The sequence below is a fragment of the Aspergillus uvarum genome (genome assembly GCF_003184745.1).
Source record: "Aspergillus uvarum CBS 121591 unplaced genomic scaffold BO82scaffold_8, whole genome shotgun sequence".
Lineage (NCBI taxonomy): Eukaryota > Fungi > Ascomycota > Eurotiomycetes > Eurotiales > Aspergillaceae > Aspergillus > Aspergillus uvarum.
In genome coordinates this window covers 531,393-550,072 of record NW_020291305.1, presented here as the reverse complement: position 1 = coordinate 550,072, position 18,680 = coordinate 531,393, and the positions used below count along the sequence as shown (strand labels likewise).

Below are 18,680 nucleotides of genomic sequence, written 5' to 3'. Positions count from 1 at the left end.
CATTTCCCCGTCCCGGGGTAGTAGTAATTAACTAGTAGACCTAGCCAGTTCAGGAGAATGCGTTCCACATATTGACGCGAGCCAAGCCTCCCTCCTCACCTCGTATCTCCCACTTGATCCAATGGTATCTAGACCATGCTGGAGTACTGAGTTCGTGCATTGACGGATCGGTGTTGTGGTGTAGTGTAAGGCTGTTGCGCCCCAGAGCTCGTCTCGATGCCCCTTCTTCACATTCAGAAATACTACCCGGTCACTGGCTCGGTAGATCATACCCTGGAAAAGTGAATGTCCTATTGTGAATCTAGCTCGTGGTGACCATAGCTTATCTCTTACTTGTAAAATTTGAAGACACACAGGTCTGCTGCCCCTTGCTGTATGTATTTTTATCTGTTGCATTGATTTTCTATATGTTGGAAAGCATGTATCAACATGCAGTGGATGCGAATCTCCGGGTTTTCTGAGCAATACAATGGTTGCACGGAAAGCCGCGCGAAGCGCAACTCGTAGAAAGGCGACATGCGTAGCTGGACATGGATGATCGACCTTGAATATACTATTTCTGGCTCTATGTGCAGCAACATGCATCACCCTGCGCTCCTGGGTATACATGGCCATCGAGCTACAATATGGATGCCATGGATGGTTTCTACCACATATTGTATCAAAAAGACCGTCATTGATTCTAATTCATCAGATACTAAAGTCATAAAAAGTGGTATAAACGCAACCCCAACTACCTGTATGCTATCGTCGAATTCACACTTTTGTATTCCTCGTTTAAACGCTGATCGTCTTGAAGACACTGCACAAATTGTTAGCATCTAACCCTCGAAATACATCTGAAAAGCATCACTTACCCAAAGCCGCCGCCGCCGGTAGCCATGATGGTGCCAGGCATCTGGGCCTGCCAGTGTACCTCCTTGACTGAGTCCATGTAGTGAACGAACAACAACTGCGGGGGAACCTCTTGCATTGCGGCATCCCGGTTCTCCTCTTCATCCAACTCGACGGCCAAATCCCACAGCGTGACGGTGTTATCGGCAGAACCGACCGCGACAACACTGTCGTCGGTGGGGTGCCACTCAATACTCGTGACAGGTTCCCGGTGGAAGTCGAACGACGCGACCGGAGAAGCCTTAGTCGGGGCGGAGGAAGCGCTGGGCTTCCAATGTCTAAGATCCCAGACGGCCCACTGACCGTCATCAGCGCCGGTTGCGAGCAGGTGAAAAGTCTGGTTCGACCAGCTCATGACGTTCACATCGGTGTTCGAAACCTGCACATCAACGGCGGGCTTGCGCGACTTAGAACGAACATCCCAGACCTTGACGGTTCCGTCACTGCTGGCGGAGGCGAAGACGTTCTTCTCGTTCGGGGACCACTGGAGCTCTTCGACGGAGGATCGGTGACCGGTGAAGGGACGGGTGTCGGTCACCCAGCCACCTCCTTCAGTACGAGTCGTCACGTAGATCAAGCCGTCGTTGTCACCAGTCAACAGCTTGCCAAGGGGTTGCAACGGAGACCAGTCAAGGGCGTAACCTTCCGACTTGTGCATGCGCAAGGTAGAGAGGGGCTTGGATGCGGAGGGAGGGAGCATAGTACCGGGGACATCGAAGCTGGTGAGATGAGGGGTGACATCGTGAATGACGACTTGCGAGTTCTCAAGCATAGTGGCGGTGATGGTTTGAGGCGGCTTGGAGTAATCACCCGACTGGTTGGGAGTCTGGTGAGCGCGGATCCGGTTGGTTGTCGATCCGAGAGGAATGCTCTTGTGCTCAAGGATGGCTTCGCCCATGTCGTCGTCGGAATCCGAGTCGCTCTCGGAGTCCGTCTCGTTGTCTTTCTCCATCTTGCTCAATCCGCTCAGCTTAAGAACCATCAGCTCGTTCTCCTTGGCGCGCTTGCCCTCGGCTTGTGTACCCGCAACGGCGTAGACGGTCGCGGGGTAGGTCTTGCGGTTGTCGCCCAGGTTGTCGCGGACGATATCGAAGGAGAGGCAGGGCCATGGTGTGCTGAGGGTGTGAAGCATGTCGTACGTGGTCGGGTCGGGCGAAAGGACCTCTCCGGGGGCGAGCTTCGTTCTTCCGGGAATGAAAGTCTGCTTGTCGACATCCATGGCTTCTGCGGGGAGCGTCTGTTGTTAGGACTTTCTGGACGGCTGAAAGTGGTTCAGGAGATAATTGTAGCGTACCCTTTTCCTCTTCCTCGCGCTCCGCATCCGGACGACCATCCACACCGGCCTCAAGAATCTCATCTTCACTCTCGAACTCGTCCTCGTACTCGTCCTCAAACTCTCCCATCTCATCGGGAGGGTTCTCAGTGATCGGGCGCTCACCGGCCTTGAGCGCGGCGGACTGCTCGTCGGAGGCGTCGGCGGATCTCTTCGACATTGTGTTGAGGGTGATGTGTAGAATCTGTCGAAGGGAAGGAACAGCTGTCGACGAGCCAGTCGTGCAGCGGGCGATAGGGAGGGAGAAGAGGAGGCCGGGGGGGGGGGAGGGGGGGGGGGGGGGTAAAGTGGGAGGCGTAATGGCCGACAGAAGGGGGGGGGGGGGGGGTGGAAAATTGACTGATTAGGGTTCGGGGAACAATTTTTCCATGATTTTTTTCTGTTGCGCCGCGGCGAAATTCACGGGACAGGCACACTTTACCTATCGCGGACTAGCGGCGATCGGAGAATGGCTGCCCGCTTTTCTGCTGGGCAGCGGCTGGCTGTGAAAGACTGAGAGACTGAGAGTGACAGACACACTGAGAGAGAACCAACCTCCATCGAAAGCTGAGCTGAGGCTTCCATTTCCCTTCTTGCCGCTTGCTTCCACACCCACTCTTCCCACCCCCCTCCCCCCCTCAAGGGGCTACTACTACTAATTATTCTCTCAGCTCTGCCCAGCACAGCTCATTCATCCCCGTCAACCATCACCTGTCTCTCTGTTTACTTTCCTATCCAAGGCGTTTATCCCATTTTTGTTTTCCTTTTCATCTCTCTGGTTTGTTGCTTGGACCGTTTCCTTCCTTGAAGCTCCGTCGTCCCATGGCTGCGTGCCTTGGCTGCTAGTGCACCTGTCACATTACCTGGGCTCCTCCTGCAACAAAAGGTGCATACTAATTGATCACTCTATCAACAATACCCCTCCCTCCCCCCCGTCTCTCTAGGGACCCTCCCTCCTTGAAGAACCTTCAACCCTTGCAACTCACTGTTGACTCGCCAACATGGCGCTGACAAATTTGTCTGACAATTTGGCAGTCCTATCCTTTGCGACCGGATTTCGATACATGCGTTTCCGACCAAACATTGCTCTGATCTCACGCCCACAAATTTGGTTGGTCTTAGCATCCCCGCTCCACCGTCTCCGTCCGGACCTCGACCGTGTTTACGTCCAGCGCTAACCAAACCACGCCATCCAGGAACACCCTCCAGACCTCCATCCACACATTTCCCCGTTATGGATACGTCACAATTTAACATGGCTGGTGCCTCCGAGCCCGCCGACCAGCTCGAGCAGGACCAGGCGCAGAGCATGGATCTCCCTACACCCACTCAGCATGGCATGGTCGCCGGTGCGGACGAGACCACGATCGCAAATGGTTACAGCAGCGACTCCCGCGCCCACTACTCTTCCCACGACTTCCAGTCCCCCGCGCGAGATTACCACTCGCAAGACGGCGAAGCCCCTCGATCGAACTATCCCTCGCAATTGCCTTCCTCTTCAAGGCCCAGCTCCGGCCACTCCAACCATCCAGACCGTCTCATATCACAACCGTCACAGGATGTCAGCCACAAGCAAACATCGTCGCAAGCGAAGAACAGTGTGGTGATTAAGGTGGGGATGGTCGGGGATGCTCAGATCGGAAAGACGAGTCTTATGGTGAAATATGTGGAAGGCAGCTGGGATGAGGATTACATTCAGACTTTGGGTATGTGGGGATGAAATCGTGTTCACCCCCAATTTGTGAGCCGTGCTGATGGATGACAAGGTGTCAACTTCATGGAGAAGACCATCTCGATCCGGAATACGGAGATCACATTCTCGATTTGGGATCTTGGTGGCCAGCGCGAGTTTGTCAACATGCTTCCTCTCGTCTGTAATGACGCAGTGGCGATTCTCTTCATGTTTGACCTCACGCGCAAGAGCACCCTGAACTCGATCAAGGAGTGGTATCGCCAAGGTCGTGGATTCAACAAGACTGCCATTCCCTTTTTGATTGGCACCAAGTATGATCACTTTGTCAACTTTCCCCGGGAGGACCAGGAAGAAATTTCCATTCAGGTGAGCTACTGCGGGTCCCTAGTCTGGAAACGTCTGCTAACAGCGCACAGGCCAAGCGCTTCGCCAAGGCCATGAAAGCCAGCCTGATCTTTAGCAGCACTAGCCATAGCATCAATGTCCAGAAGGTCAATCACGAACTTTTCTTCCCTTCTCTTGTTCGTACTCGTCTAACCCAGATCGCAGATCTTCAAGATCGTCCTCGCCAAAGCTTTTGACCTGAAGTGTACCATCCCTGAAATCGAAAATATTGGCGAGCCTCTGTTGTTGTACAAAAATGTTTGAAAGACACGACAAAAACGAAGTGGGATGAACGATTACGTGCCTAGGACGACGTGATGTTGATGAACGAAGTTTTCCCTCCTCTGGGTGGTAAGATACGGTGGCTCCTTCTGCCGGATCCTCGAGGATCAGAGCTAGACTGGTCCGTGTTGGTGTTCTTTTTCAATCCTGTTTTTTTTTTTTCAATCACCCTCTCTTATTTCCATCTTGTCCTTCATAAGCATTGGGGTGCGCCTGGATTTTCCTTCATTTCGTCGCTTGACTTACTACTTTCACAGTGTGTTGAATTCCCCACCTGTTCATTATTTCATTTTTTCAAGCGCTCATTTGCGGGCTGTCTGTGAATATTTTTTTTTCAGTCTGGGTCGTTGCACGATAGAGCAAGAGTGCTCGGTCCCAGCATTTGTCTGATATGTTCTTCTGTTCGTGTTGTTTGCAGCTCCTCGAGGAGATACCTTTCCTTTGTTGATAATATAATTTGACGTATGTCAGTTTAAATGAGTAGATACTACCAACGTACCTTCCATGGAGGCTCCATGTCGGGGACCATTGATTGATTTGCCCACACCCATCTTGATAACGAATTGTGGAGAGAATTCAGACAGTCGGATCTGCGCGACACACAGGTCTTGCTGACACAGGAATAGAGAATCATATGTTGCACTATAATCATGGAAGACTTAGACCAAGCTGGTAACCATAGCACGCCGTAGGTCAGGATCGGAGAGTGTCAGTATACTACCTAGTAGCCCATTAATGGAGTTATTGGGCTACAGTGAGTTGCTGTACAGTAAGGACTACAGAGAGCGCTTGCCTTATCGCAACGTGAGTCTCGGACCCGGGTTCGGCCTCGGCCTTGATTTCGGAGATGGCAATTCCCCGCGCCCAGTTCTCGGGATTTTCAGCCTTGTTTGTTAGCTGGACTCCACATCCATAGCTCTCCAATCTCCATGCCTATCCCAGCCTCCCAGGGTCTGCTCCACTTGCTTCAGGAGCTATACGAGATACGGTCCCCGAGTTATCGTGGGGGTTCGGTATCCCCGAATTACCCGGCCACCTAAGATTTATCTCCGTCGATCGGCTAAGATGAGGAACTATATATTCGTTATCCCATCGGAGGATCATCCTAACCAAGCCCCACATCACAGAGTCGCAGACTTCAACCAAATCAGCACAATGAGCCATTCCGACCTTCTTCGACTTGTCAGCTCTCTGGCCAACTATCCAGCACTGGAAACCGTTGACGAGCCCACGCGAAAGCAACTCCTCGAGAGCATCGAGAAGCTGCGACGCAAAGTCGAGACTCCGACCGATTTCACCATTCGGACTGTCTTCGGGGTATGTTTGTGATCCATTTCCACAAGATGGGAATCAAGACTGACACACCACAGAGCCACCAAGCAATGGTACTACGACTCGCCGTGGATCTGGGACTTTTCGACGCCATCGCCCAACAAGGAGGCACGGCCACCACAGCCCAGCTAGCTGAATCCACTGGAGGCGACGAGCTCCTAGTTTGTACGTTCAACCACAGGATCTACTTATACTCCAGCCTCGTCCTCAAACTAACACCGCCTCCCAGCCCGAATCATGCGCTTCCTCGCCGCCATCAACATTTTCGAAGAACTCGGCCCATCCACCTACAAAACCACACCTCTGGCTGCAGCATACACCTCGCAATCCCCTCTCTCCGCCATCGTGATCCACGCGTACGTCCAGTCAAGCCCCACTGCCTCTAACCTCTAAATCACCTTTCACAATGCCACTGCCCTCAACCCCTAAATCACCCTTCTAATGCGAGTCCAACAGAACATACACCCTAGTAACCATGTCCCAACTCCCGTCCTACTTCGCTGAAACCGCCTGGAAAAGCCCAGACGACGCCACGAACGGGCCCTTCCAGCACACGCACCGCACCACACAGACCTTCTTCGAGCACCTCGGCGACCACCCGCACCTCCAGCAGGCCTTCAACGCAGTCATGTCTCTGGACTTCCGGCGCAGCAGCTCGGCCAAACAATGGTTCGAGCTGTACCCGGTCGAATCGAAACTCTTCCCTGCCACCGAAAATGAAGACCTCAACCGCGCAACACTAGTCGACGTCGGCGGCTCACAGGGCAAAGACCTCCTAGCCCTGAGCCAGCATCTCTCCACGCAATCACCACCGACATCCGACCCAACCCTCACGCAACCCCAACCAAAACTGATCCTCCAGGACCTCCCCGCCGTCATCGCCTCCATCCCGCCGTCCACGGTCAAAGCCTTCCCGGGGTGCATCACCCTTCAACCGCACGATTTCTTCGATGAGCAGCCCGTCCGCCACGCGCGGGCGTATTTCCTGCGCACCGTCCTGCACGACTGGCCCGATAGGCAGGCGCTACAGATTTTGGGGCGGCTGCGCGACGCGATGGCCGAGGACTCGGTGCTGCTCGTCAATGAGGGGGTGGTGCCCGAGACGCGCGCGGGGTTGATGGCCGTGCAGACGGATTTCATTATGATGTGTAACTACGGGGCGTTGGAACGGACGAAGGCGCAGTGGGTGGATTTGTTGGGGCGAGGTGGGTTTGAGGTCTGTGGGGTTTATGGGGAGGAGGAACTGCGGCGGCAGCAGCAGCAGCAGCAGGGGGGGCATGTGGTTTTTGAGGCGAGGGTGAAGCGGTCTTCTTCGTGAGATGGTTCTGGGATGAGTTTTGGGGGGGATGGGGAAGGGGAGAGGGAGAGGTGAATGGTGTTTGGTGGTTTAGGCTGAATTAATTCGGTTTTGTAGATATAGAGGATAGATGACCTGTGTCAATGGTAAGAGAGAGATATACGAAAGCATGGCTGAGCTGTAGCGCCATACTGTCTATAATTACTAAACTCAATGTTCGTGCTATCGTGATACTATACTATATAAGTCTGCTAAGTGTTTCCTTTTATCCTTTTTTTTTCCCGTTTCTGTTTTGGATTATCTTGCACTATACCCTCAATCAGGGAACCCCTCGCCGGGCATCTTGGTCGATTTTTGTTCAAGTCACTATAACCTGGTGCCACTCGTCACCCAGAATATCAAGATGCAATATGCTGGTGAAAAAAGTCCACGTAGTCAAAGAAGCTCCGCTTGTACTGGCGCTCGAACCGGCCGTCGGTGCGGTTGACCGTCTGCAGGCCGTACATGTTGGCGTAGCTGCCGAACTCGTCGTTGTCGAGGACACTCCACGCCAGTGCGCCGATCACGTTAATGCCATCCTCATGGATGGCCGTGAGGACCTCGCGCAGGAAGAAGTGGTAGTACAGCGTGCGCTCGAGATCGTAGCGCTGCGCGTTGAGCGAGCGGTTGGCGTCGGCGAACGGGTTGAAGCCGTACTCCGCCACCAGGATCCCCTTGGGTCGGAACGTGTTCCACAGGTAGCCGAGCTGCTGCCGCACGTACTGCGGCGCGATGTAGGCGTAGTCGTTGGATGCATCGCCCATGAGCCAGCCATTGGCCTGGACGTTCGTGAGCGTGGCGCAGGACGGCCAGAGCGGGTGGCTGGAGTTGGCGGCGCAGGCCTCGATGCCCTCGAGCGCCGGAGAGGCGAACTGTGCGGTGTATGGGTCGATGGAGATGAAGTCGACGGTGTCCTTCACCGTGGCGAGCTCCTCGGCTGTCAGCGCCTCGATCGTGATGTTGGGCGTGCTGAGCACCTCGGACGGGATCTGCTCGCCGAGGAGGAGCGGGTTACCCATGATGCCGAGAATAAAGGCCTGGTAGCGCTGGGCGCTGGCGGTGTGGGTGCTGTTGGTCGGGTCAAGAGGCAGCGCGAGGTTGTTGGCGAATTTCAGCGTGATTTGAGCTGTGCCGCCTAAGGTCTCCTTGTACCAGTGGTACGCCGCAGCGTGTGCGAGTAGAATGTCCTTGAGAATGCTGTAGGATTTCGCAACGCTGCCCACCGAGATGTTGGGCTCATTGAAGGTGACCCAGTATGGCACCCGGTCGGCGTACCGGGTCATCACTTGTTTGGCATAGTATAGATAGTGCGTGGTCAGGTTGCCCATGTCTGCAACCACAGACGGTGGATAGTCGGCATGGACTAGTGTCACGATAGGAGTGACCCCGAATTCTACACAGGTGTTAATCACGTCGTCGTAATGGGCCAGACCCTCGGTATTCACAGGCGAGCCAGCAACCCCAAACGGAACAATGCGGCTCCAGGAGATGGAAAAGGAATAGTAAGGAACACCCAGAGCAGCCAGTCGGGCGATGTCCTGTTTGTACAGATAATAATTCATGGTGGCCACATTGGCATCGCTAGCACTGTCGTTCGATTGGATTGCTCCAATGGTGTCCAGGATACTTGGTCCTCGGCCTCCCAGCTGAAGGCCCTCTTCAATCTGCCATGCACTGCCTGCAACGCCCCAGATGAAGTTCTCAGGAAGCTTCTTTCTCGGGTTGGCGAGGTACGGAGTCAGAGCAGGTGGAAACACCAATTCACTGCTTGGAACAGGGGTAGGAGAGACTGTCGTGGTGAAGGGAGGCGCCGAGGAGTAGGATAACGATGTCCAGAGCTCGTCGTATGCTTGCTGGCAATACGCGTCTGTCTCTGACTCCGTAGCAGCCGTTGTGGTAGGATTGAGGCTATAGGTAGTGTAGGTGACTCCTGTAGGCAGGAGGGTCGATGCTTCACTGAACGGTGGGGCAAAGGTGGTAGGAAAAGAGATAGGAGAAGGCAGTGGTGTTGCGTAACGGTCGGATGTGAGCTGAGTATAACTGAACGAACTGTACCGGTAGGATGGAGTCTCGAAAGATGCAGTCAAGGTGGGAGAAGCATTCGGAGAACCGGAACGCGCCACAAATGCTTCTCCCAGGTGGCTTCCCACCAAAACCGTGGTAAGAACAGTGGTTCTGAGGAACATAGTAGCTAAATTGACTAGACCTGCCGGTTCAAGTGTCCTGCCAAGTCGGAGTTGCAGAGACTCTTCACTGATGTCCTAGGCATGTTCTTTCCTAGGCAGGTTCTTTCCTTGATTTATAGTCATGGTCGAGCAACATTCTCTCCCGAGCTGATCCGCTATAGCAGGGCCAGCCTCACATCGGGAAATGATCGGTGTCTGCAGATTGAAATGCGACCTTGAAATCGTTGCAGTGTGGGGGCGAAGACGCCCTTGTGAGCCGTGGCCATGACGAGCCTGGAGATCGGCCTCTTTCCCCACGTTTCCCCGCTGCTTGAGTGAGAGTGAATCGACAGATGGTCAGCTCATGTTCCGAGGTGTTGCCGATGATAAGCCGAGAAGAGAGCATCGGACAATCCGGGGGAGGTAAAGTAAACGACGAGACTCGAGCTTTGGTGGTGATTGTGTCCCGTGTCTGACGGTGGATTGTGGGGGTGATGCGGGGAGGAGGAGGAGTGCAGAGGTAGCAGAGGTGGAAGACCCTGATTGCTACAACAGGCAAGTCAATCTCGGCCCCGCCCCGTCGGACCATCTTCACCCGAAAGTCCTCCCCAGCGAGAGATCGCCTTGGTTCAAACCTCCCCACGTCATTATATCAATGCTGATTTGAACCAGCTTGAGGCGTCTACGTCGACACGGCACATGTTCTATATTTGCAGCCTCTCGTCTATGTATTCCCCTTACCCAAGTACAGGTCTTCGGTCAGGTCTTCCTACATGCGACAACGAATCGGACAGCAAGCAAAGTTTCTTCCGACAAGCAGCTCCCTACAGCACCACATCTACTAGGAGAGTGAGAACCATCATCTCTGAGCTTGGAGCTCGAGAATACAGACAAAGGGGGTGTATCCCACATTTTATGGTTTATGTTTGTATACCAGGCCTCGTCCGCGCGTATCCATACTCGAGAGCACAGGTTGCAGCGAGCCCTTAAATATCTGCCACATCCCACCTTCTTCTTTTATCCACGAAAGAAAGCTGCCTTGTTATTCGAAGGTCGGATAAATCGAATCGATCTCGACCCCGCAAATGCTTTGACTGCAGCCCGCAAATCAGGGCCTGGGCGCGCCTCCGCAGGAAATATGCCCGAAGCAGGACAAGCCACGCGAGAGTCGAGGTTGACATCCAAGCTGCCGGTAACTTAGCCATCATGAGTCGAGAGATCAGCCGCTGGGACAACCAGATGCATGTTGAATCCCACCAATCTTCCGTAGCAAATATTGCCATATGGCTCAGAATCACTGCAAGCTGAGGTGGCGCCCAATTCCTCGACATGGCTATGGTTTCCCCACTGATAGAGGCATAAAATGATCTGGAGCCCCCGGTTTCTCCACATTCTCCACGGCCTCCACAGCGATAAGCTTGACGTACTCATCAGATCCGAGGTCTTTAACAAGATGAAACCGAAGGTCTACCAATTTGTGGTGGCTCTTTTTGCTGCTTTCGGATCCTTCCTTTACGGTTATGATCTGGGTGTCATCGCCTCTGTCGTTGCATCAGATTCCTTTGTTGATAAGTTCTTGACGCATAATGGAAGCGTTATCTCCGGAACAGTTGTGTCCTTGTTCACGGCTGGTAAGCCATAGCACTCTACCCCAGCAGGTGCTTGCAGCTAATCCTGCACAGGAGCGTTCTTTGGGGCCCTAGGAGCGGGCTACACTGACCCACTCGGTCGTCGCGCAACCCTTGTATTGGGATCCGTGTTGTTCTGTATCGGAGGCATTCTCCAGACCGCAGCGGTCAACGTTGGCATGTTGCTGTTCTCACGCATCTTTGCAGGTTTTGGGATAGGTATTCTTGTCGAAACCGTCCCTATGTTCCAGGCAGAAATTGCACATGCCAGCATCCGAGGTATTTTAGGGTCACTTCAGCAGACCATGCTGGGCATCGGCGCATTGTCCGCGTCCTGGATTGGATACGGTTGTGAAAAGTCTTGGGCCAATACTGGCGATAGTGTTCAGTGGCGACTTCCGTAAGCGACACTCCCTCGGTAGACTAGGAATTGCCTAACAAAACACTTTCGGACAGTCTGGCACTTCAGCTGGTTCCTGCTATTGGCCTAGCTTCATGCATCTACTTCTTCCCAGAGTCGCCTCGCTGGCTTATCGACCACGATCGTCATGAAGAAGGATTGCACAACCTGGCTCGCCTGCACGCCAACGGTAACATTGACGACGCATATGTCCGGGCCGAATATGAATTGATCCAGCGTCAAATCGAGGAGGAACATCAGCACGCTGCCAAGTCTTACAAGGAACTGTTTGCCAACCGTTCCAATACGCGTCGCATCATTCTTGCCTGTGCCTGTCAAGCATCCAGCCAAATGTGAGCCTCCCTCCTACTCACCCTTCAAGTATCGTGTCTAACCATCTCTCAGGACCGGCGTCTCCGCCATTCAATACTTCTCCCCGGCCATCTTCGCACAAATTGGAATCTCCACCTCGAAGACCCTCCTTTACCAAGGAATCAACTCCATCATCGGCGAGCTCGCGCAGTTCATCTTCTTCTTCCTCATCGACCGCGTTGGCCGTCGCCCGTTGCAAATTGGCGGCAACATCGCCTGTGGGGTTGCCTTTATCATCGGTGCCTCGCTCCTATCGCAGTACCCTCCCGATTCCACCAACACGGCCGCTCACTGGGCCTTCATTGTCGCCAGCACCTGGGTCTTCAACTTCTGCTTCTGCGCCTCGGGGACCATGTCCTGGATTATTCCCGCCGAGATCTTCAACACCGCCACCCGTGCCAAAGGCATCTCGCTGGCGACCATGGTCTCGTTCGCGTTCAACACGATGATCGCCCAGGTCACGCCCATCGCGCTGGAGCGCATCGGCTGGCGCTATTACCTGCTGTTTATCGTGTGTGACTTTGGCAATGCGCTGTTCTTCTATATGTTCCTGCCGGAAACAAAAGGTCTCTCGCTAGAGGTGATGGACGATCTGTTCACCAACGCCCCGTTGTTGGTGCCCGGCAGCCGGTGGGAGGTGTCGCCGGAGGTCAATATTGAGAAGGCATTGGCGCAGGAGGCTGCTGCGGTGGAGTTGGCGGATCGCTTTTCGGTCAAGGGGGATGAGAAAGAGGGGCCTGTATCGATGAGGGTGGAGGCGGTTTGAGGGGAGAAGAGTGGCTACGAAGAGCCCATATCGGTTCATATCATGTTGTGTCAACTCAATTCAGCCCGTCTAGGCAGCTAAACTGTGCAAGCGCTCGCCTTACATGCCTGAAATCTCCGAAGATTTCGAATGACTGAAGCAAGCTAAGAACCAAACAATGGGTTGACTGCCTACACAACTCTTATATGTGAAGAGATTTTCTTTGGGACAGTTGATGGGCGAGCTCCTATACTTGTGGGCCTATCTATACGAATTCTGACTGTCAACTGAATCATTCATTGCGTCCGTTATTCAAGAGCTATTAATCCCCCTGGTTGCTGAACAAGCAAGCGTGTATAGGGGGTGTAACAAATTAAAGATAGTAAGGAACCCCAACCATAAGGGGCAAGGGAGACAGATGTTCTCAATGCTCTTCCAGACAAGCACAAAGAAACCAACAAAGAGAGGCCAAAAGATAAAGCAAACCGCGGCCTAACAAGGCCCATCGGTGCGTTTGCACACCGTCGCATAGCCGCAGGTACAGTAATCCTGATCAAAGATGGTGACCAGGTTGGGCAGGAGGTAGGTCTGACCGACGGTGACGTTGGAGAGGGTGGCGTTGACGGTGTTGATCCAGCAGGGGCTGTCCTCGAAGGGATCGAGGCCGGAGACGGGGACGAGGGTGAGCACGGGCAGGTTGTAGCAGCAGGTGGGCAGGACGCCGGAGCTGGCGACGGCGGTGATGCTGACGGACTGGGAGCCGAAGTACACGCCGGTGGCGTTCTGGCAGGCCTCGGAGTTGGTTAGCAGCTCCTCGATGTCGATGCCGTAGCCGCGGAGGTCGGTGAGGGTGGCGTTGGTGGCCGGGGTGTTGTGGGCCTCGCCCTGCGTGCAGTCGGCGGCGCCCACCAGGTTCATGCGGATGGTCGCGTTGATGCTGTTCTGCATGTCGTACCAGGTCGTGCTGTCGATCCCGAACAGCGGCTTCACGTTGTAGAAGAAGTTGGCGGCGGCATGCGTGAACGGACCCGTCGTCAGCGAGCACGAGTCCCCAGAGACAACATCGTAGGTATAACACGTTCCATTAGCATAGGGTGATGGAGCAAAATCGGAAAGAGTGCCTGGTGAGCAACAGACATACTGGCCTACGGCAAGGGTTGAACAGAGGTCGCTGGCGGTGTTGTAATCATAGAACTCATCGGATGTGATGCCGCACTCCTCAACAAGAGAAGCGCAAGAATCTCCTGATACCACCTGCACATACGAACAAGTAGAACGACGATGGGTGTGAAGCACGGAGTGTGTATGGGAGATGCCTGACTGGCTGAAGGACCGAGCATGGACGGTGCTGTTTGTCACAGCCAGCGACGAAGAATTGAAAATGAGTGTGTTTGTCAAGGCAAGCTCGGCGCTCCCTGTTTGGGTGGTGGTAAAACCAGAAACACATTGCCCATCGCTCCAAGTGCGGACATACTGTTGCACAGCTGCCAAGTCGCCATTCAAATCGACTGCAAGTCCCAGAGTGCGATTGGAGTTGATTCCACAGTATTGCCACACTCCACTGTCAAAAGCCTGCAAAGTCTGAAGCAAGTCCGAAACATCGTCCATAATAGCATCGATATTGTGAGCATGTTGGAGACTCCCTCCAATATAAATACCCGCGGCCACTTTGTCAACTTCCGAAAAAGCAAAGATAGTCGACTTCTGACAGTTACCCAATTGCAACGGTCTGGTTAGACTGGGATTTTGGAAGAGCTGTCGCAGAATCCCCGGCACTCCACAGACCGAACTCGTAGGTAGCCTTCAAGTTTTGCATTCGAGTCGGCACAGGTGGTGCCATCCAAAGCGCTTTCCAGAGCATCTGAGGCATTTGCCCTGCAGCTATAGATTGTATGTCGAGAGTTGGTGTCGTTCAAAGGGGTATTAACCATGAAGTCCAAGAGCATTGTCTGATTGCATTTCGCAACTCGACTGGTACTCGGATACACGAACCACTGGCTGGTATCGAAGCCTTCCTTGCAAGCGCGTATTCTCCCAAGCGCAACCATCATCCTATACCCTCCATCTTTCCAACTTCAGCATCCACCACTGTTCTATACCATCCCCTTCTAGCATCAAAGACATCCATCAATCTCCTATACTAGATCAACGAGATTGTCTACTTGGCAGCCTTTTCTCTTTTACAAATGTCTTTGACAATCGAAATCTATATTGAAGCACCCCGAAGACCATAAAACTGCCTGGGATACGCTAGAACGGATCAAAAAGCTCCCCATCATCGTCATTACGAGCCCTAACTTCCGAGTTAATAAAGCGCATGTTTAACCTTAAACATCGTACAATGATTCCATTTTCGATGCGAACGACATCAAGCCGTTGACTTTTGTATCCTGAGAATAGCCTTGCTTGGTCTATGCTAATTCCTGATGCGCAACAGGAAGAATCCTAGACCATTATGAAGTCGTCATGACGGCTCGCCACTCTTTTATAAATCTCGTTACGTATCAATTCGAAGTATTGTTGCAGTTGCCTTGGCTCGATCACTGGGATGAGGATGAAACTACATTTGTCCGGCAAGAGTCATTATACTTTATTGCATAACAAGCTCGAGGCTATGGAGATGGATCTTGTGGTCATTGAAACAAAAAGAAGAGGAGTTCCAGGTGTCTAGCGGGCCATTGCCTGCATGGGTAAGTTCCTCTCTCTTCCGCTGTGGTGCATGTGATGCTTTACTGTGACCACTGACACAGATATAGCGATGCTGCATCAAGCGAGAATAACGTGTCACTACTCCGATACATCAGTCAGTCTGGGGTATATCTACTCATAGTCTTGACTGGTCTTTCATACACAAAGACCAAGAGGGGAAGGTAAGAATGCTCTTCCTATAGCTGGATTGTCTCTTAACCATCTTAGTATGTCTTTCAGATTTTGATATGGGAGGCGCAAGCACCCGAACTTGTGGCTTTGATAGCACAAGTCACGGAACTGTCATCTCGGGTGTCGGCAGATCTCTTGAGGCATCTCACAGACTCACGGAAGAGTTTAGCGAGATAGACGCTCATTTCTCAAGTCGGTATGCACCTACCAATGCACCCATTCGCTACATAGACACTCTCACACACCGTGGAAGTGAAGGCAGGTCCACAAAGGGTGGCTTAGCTTGCATAAACATGCCAAGAATTTGGGATTGAGAACTCCGAGAGCCCAGATCCGAATGGGACGGCGCGATCATGTGTCCTTAGATTTTGGCAGCCAGTGGCAATCCATCGATTTGCAGAAATAAGGAACAGTGGGATAGCGAAGGGGGCAATCATTGCTGATGCAGTGGGGTTAGGAAAAACATGCAGTGAGCAGCAACTCAAATCATCCAAAATTTGTATTGGAAGATATTGGAGCTCCAGTCAGCATAAGACGGCGTCCTTTTTCGGTTTCCTAGCGACCCATTGATTAGTGTTTGCTCGCCAAATCATCCATGTCCGACTGCTATAGCGGCAAGTAATCTGATGTCTACGATTGCAGCTTTCTCAGCCATGACTGCGTCTCCTTGATCCATCCATAGCACTACTAAGGGGATATTGATTGCCTGGTGTCTTCTGCTGGCCATCAATTGCGCCTGGTGGCTTGGTATTTACGAGCTCCTACTTCTGCAAGCGGAGCAAGTCAGTATAGAGAGATAGATCCGAAGAGGTGTGCGTAATATGCGTGTGTCTTTATCATTGTACGTATTAGACAGTATAGATCAGAATACATTTTCTTAACCTTGGACTCATGACCATCTAGCGTAGAACTGCCAAGGTCATTATTTCTTTATCTTGTCGGTTGGTAGCGGGATAAATATCGGCTATTTCACAATGACGCTTTATCTCGATATGCATGCACACAGCAAAGCGCATTGTCACTCTCCAGCAAATCCGAGTCCAACCTCGGGACGTCTATGGAACTTGAAAGGGAAGAGCACTTGTACCTTTGACCAAGAGGCCTTTCACAGGGTAGCTACTCCTTTCAAATTGGTCCCGAGTTCGAAAGCGTTTGCAAAGGATAACGAATATACGTTCAATGCATTCTTTATACAAACTATTACTTCTTTGATTACATTGTATAACAACCCTCCCAGAAGCAGGCATTTTCCCTGCGGCTCTTTATATGATTGATCCCTTTATCCCAGAGGTAACAAGCATCAGGATACAGAAGAAGAGACCCGTCCACGCCAAGCACCGATGTATAAATAGGGCCATGAATCCCGACACCAATTGAATCATCATCACCCCCACTCACCCAGACCTTCACCCTTTCATCACCCAACCTTCCACTTTCAAAAGTGCTCGTGCACGACAGCATCCCAAAATGCCCAACCACGTCGAACCAACAATCACCCAGACCACCCCTCACGGGGAGGTCACGATCTACGCCATGACCTTGACCCCCGGCGGTACCTACATCGTGGTGATCGAGTCCCGGGACCCCCGATTCAAGGCCGATAACTGGGGGCCAGCCCTCGAGATTCTCCAAGAGCGATGGAGGAGCAAGCGCGAGGAGTATGATGAGCGCCAGGAATATCGCGACAGCCCGATGGGTGGGATGATCCGGGTCGACGGCCGCTTCCGACTGTACAGGGAATCCTTGGCTGCGGATGGCGGCACCGGCCCGGCCCGGCGCTGCAATCATCACGGCCGCAACGAGTTCCCCGAGTTCGGGCCGCACGTGGACCCCGTTGAGAACCTGCACCCGCTGCTGAAATTCCTGCGGTCTCTGCACCCGAGCCCGCCTCGAGGTGATGCGTCGCAGGGGGAGGGGGGTGAATCCGATCAGGAGGACGGTCCTCGGTTCACTTTGGAGGAGTGTGTGAGGTCGCTAACGCTGAGGTTGCAGGCTCGAGGCCAGCGGGCGGGAGAGCCCTGTGAGCGGTGTCAGTGCTCTGGTACTCATAGCTCTAGCTCGTAGGCTTTTTAGCTTCCCTTTCCTTTCTCTTTCTTGAATGTAAGAAAAAAAGACCACCAAAAAATATTCTCAGATATATCATATCAATATGAATGCTCATAACAACTACCAATTTTCTCCTCTAAATAGACCAAGTAATGCTTCAAAAACGCTCCCAAACAGGGAGCAGGAACTGCCATCGGGAATCACTACAGCCCTTCGGTCTGCTCCTTAAATCATCCTAAGCGTGGAGAGGGAGGGTTGCAATTCACCCGGACCGGCCTTTGCCCCTGTGTTCCCAGTAAGAATCGACGAAACTATTTTTGCTCGAAAGCGCATGCCGTCCCAGCGTTGATCCATCCTGCCCCAAGACAGAGACCTCTCCTTCTGCCGCTACTCGGACGGCATGATTGCCGCCTATAAACCCAGTTTCAAAGGTTCTGGCGCCTGCAGATCAGGTGAGCCTGGTATGATGCACCGCACTGGGCGGGCTAGAGTCCACAGCAGTAAGGAGCACCATGTACAATAGTCCTAGATGGTAGACTATTGGCTCCCGCGATGCCTCATATCCGGCTAAACTCCAAGAAACGGGTTGTCGAGCTCTCTGTGATAGGGTTGGATGAGTTGTCGTGTCTCGGGATTTTTGGGTTCGCTGGGCGCCGAGTGATACACGCGCGGCGTCGGAACGGAGTTCAGCAACTCGCATCGGAAAGAGCTGTTGGAAGCTTCATCGAGTACGAACGGGGCAATGGTGAGAGAGTATACGCCGCCCAGCTGGCTTCGTTTCCGATGAACGACGCTTTCTTGTCATTAGGTCTGCGTGAGGTCCCAGCGGGGTTGAGGCTGTAGGGGCCGGTCTTTTTCCAGCAGCTAACATCAGTATTATCGTTAGCGATGCACCGGGCTAGGAAGATAGAGACTCAAAGCAAGTTATATACTGTAGCTGCCATCGCACTTAGTCTGGGGTCAAGAAGACGCGTTTTTGGAGGGAAGGCATGCAGACGAGACGAGATCACAATAGACATAACAGACACGTTGAGCGCATGTCAAGGGAATAAATAGATAGGATATTCAGATGGAGAAAGAATCTTTCAGGGACTCAAAGAACCGTGAGAACATTAGTTATGCGATCGACAAAGTTGTTGCAAAAGTGAGGCCCCGCGGTATCGACACTTGACGTGCTGTGTTGTGAAAGGGGAACGTGGTGTCGTGGTTGC

General features: G+C 52.8%; 7 protein-coding genes across 7 annotated transcripts; 4 read left to right on the top strand and 3 right to left on the bottom strand.

The window, feature by feature from the left end:
• Positions 1-449: 449 nt before the first annotated feature.
• On the bottom strand, positions 450-2,491 carry BO82DRAFT_351477 (ribosome biosynthesis protein RRB1). Its single transcript, XM_025634431.1, has 3 exons — positions 2,189-2,491; positions 858-2,118; positions 450-802 (listed from the first exon to the last, which is right to left on the bottom strand). Exons 1-3 carry the CDS (start codon positions 2,385-2,387, stop codon positions 778-780), a joined length of 1,485 nt encoding a protein of 494 aa, XP_025495340.1. The 5' UTR covers positions 2,388-2,491; the 3' UTR covers positions 450-777.
• Positions 2,492-3,036: 545 nt separating this feature from the next.
• BO82DRAFT_199777 (Spg1/Tem1 GTP-binding protein) lies at positions 3,037-4,790 on the top strand. Its single transcript, XM_025630596.1, has 6 exons — positions 3,037-3,092; positions 3,242-3,317; positions 3,403-3,912; positions 3,973-4,265; positions 4,316-4,390; positions 4,449-4,790. The coding sequence occupies exons 3-6, from the start codon at positions 3,441-3,443 to the stop codon at positions 4,545-4,547; spliced, it is 939 nt and encodes a 312-aa protein (XP_025495339.1). The 5' UTR covers positions 3,037-3,092; positions 3,242-3,317; positions 3,403-3,440; the 3' UTR covers positions 4,548-4,790.
• A 735-nt stretch (positions 4,791-5,525) lies between these two features.
• On the top strand, positions 5,526-7,215 carry BO82DRAFT_381141 (S-adenosyl-L-methionine-dependent methyltransferase; the record flags this gene model as incomplete). Its single annotated transcript, XM_025637822.1, has 4 exons — positions 5,526-5,882; positions 5,936-6,062; positions 6,127-6,253; positions 6,354-7,215. Exons 1-4 carry the CDS (start codon positions 5,631-5,633, stop codon positions 7,213-7,215), a joined length of 1,368 nt encoding a protein of 455 aa, XP_025495338.1. The 5' UTR covers positions 5,526-5,630.
• Positions 7,216-7,387: 172 nt separating this feature from the next.
• Positions 7,388-9,419, bottom strand: BO82DRAFT_381140 (beta-glucosidase; the record flags this gene model as incomplete). Its single annotated transcript, XM_025637821.1, has 2 exons — positions 7,388-9,302; positions 9,384-9,419. 2 exons carry the CDS (start codon positions 9,417-9,419, stop codon positions 7,593-7,595), a joined length of 1,746 nt encoding a protein of 581 aa, XP_025495337.1. The 3' UTR covers positions 7,388-7,592.
• Positions 9,420-10,851: 1,432 nt separating this feature from the next.
• On the top strand, positions 10,852-12,783 carry BO82DRAFT_303289 (sugar porter family MFS transporter; the record flags this gene model as incomplete). The annotated part of the gene is made up of 4 exons (XM_025632150.1): positions 10,852-11,029; positions 11,081-11,426; positions 11,483-11,779; positions 11,832-12,783. 4 exons carry the CDS (start codon positions 10,852-10,854, stop codon positions 12,562-12,564), a joined length of 1,554 nt encoding a protein of 517 aa, XP_025495336.1. The 3' UTR covers positions 12,565-12,783.
• Positions 12,784-12,999: 216 nt separating this feature from the next.
• BO82DRAFT_425737 (LysM peptidoglycan-binding domain-containing protein) lies at positions 13,000-14,151 on the bottom strand (the record flags this gene model as incomplete). Its single annotated transcript, XM_025640341.1, has 1 exon — positions 13,000-14,151. One exon carries the CDS (start codon positions 14,149-14,151, stop codon positions 13,036-13,038), a length of 1,116 nt encoding a protein of 371 aa, XP_025495335.1. The 3' UTR covers positions 13,000-13,035.
• Positions 14,152-16,758: 2,607 nt separating this feature from the next.
• BO82DRAFT_425735 (uncharacterized protein) lies at positions 16,759-17,708 on the top strand (the record flags this gene model as incomplete). The annotated part of the gene is made up of 2 exons (XM_025640340.1): positions 16,759-17,443; positions 17,614-17,708. The coding sequence occupies exons 1-2, from the start codon at positions 16,891-16,893 to the stop codon at positions 17,706-17,708; spliced, it is 648 nt and encodes a 215-aa protein (XP_025495334.1). The 5' UTR covers positions 16,759-16,890.
• Positions 17,709-18,680: the final 972 nt, after the last annotated feature.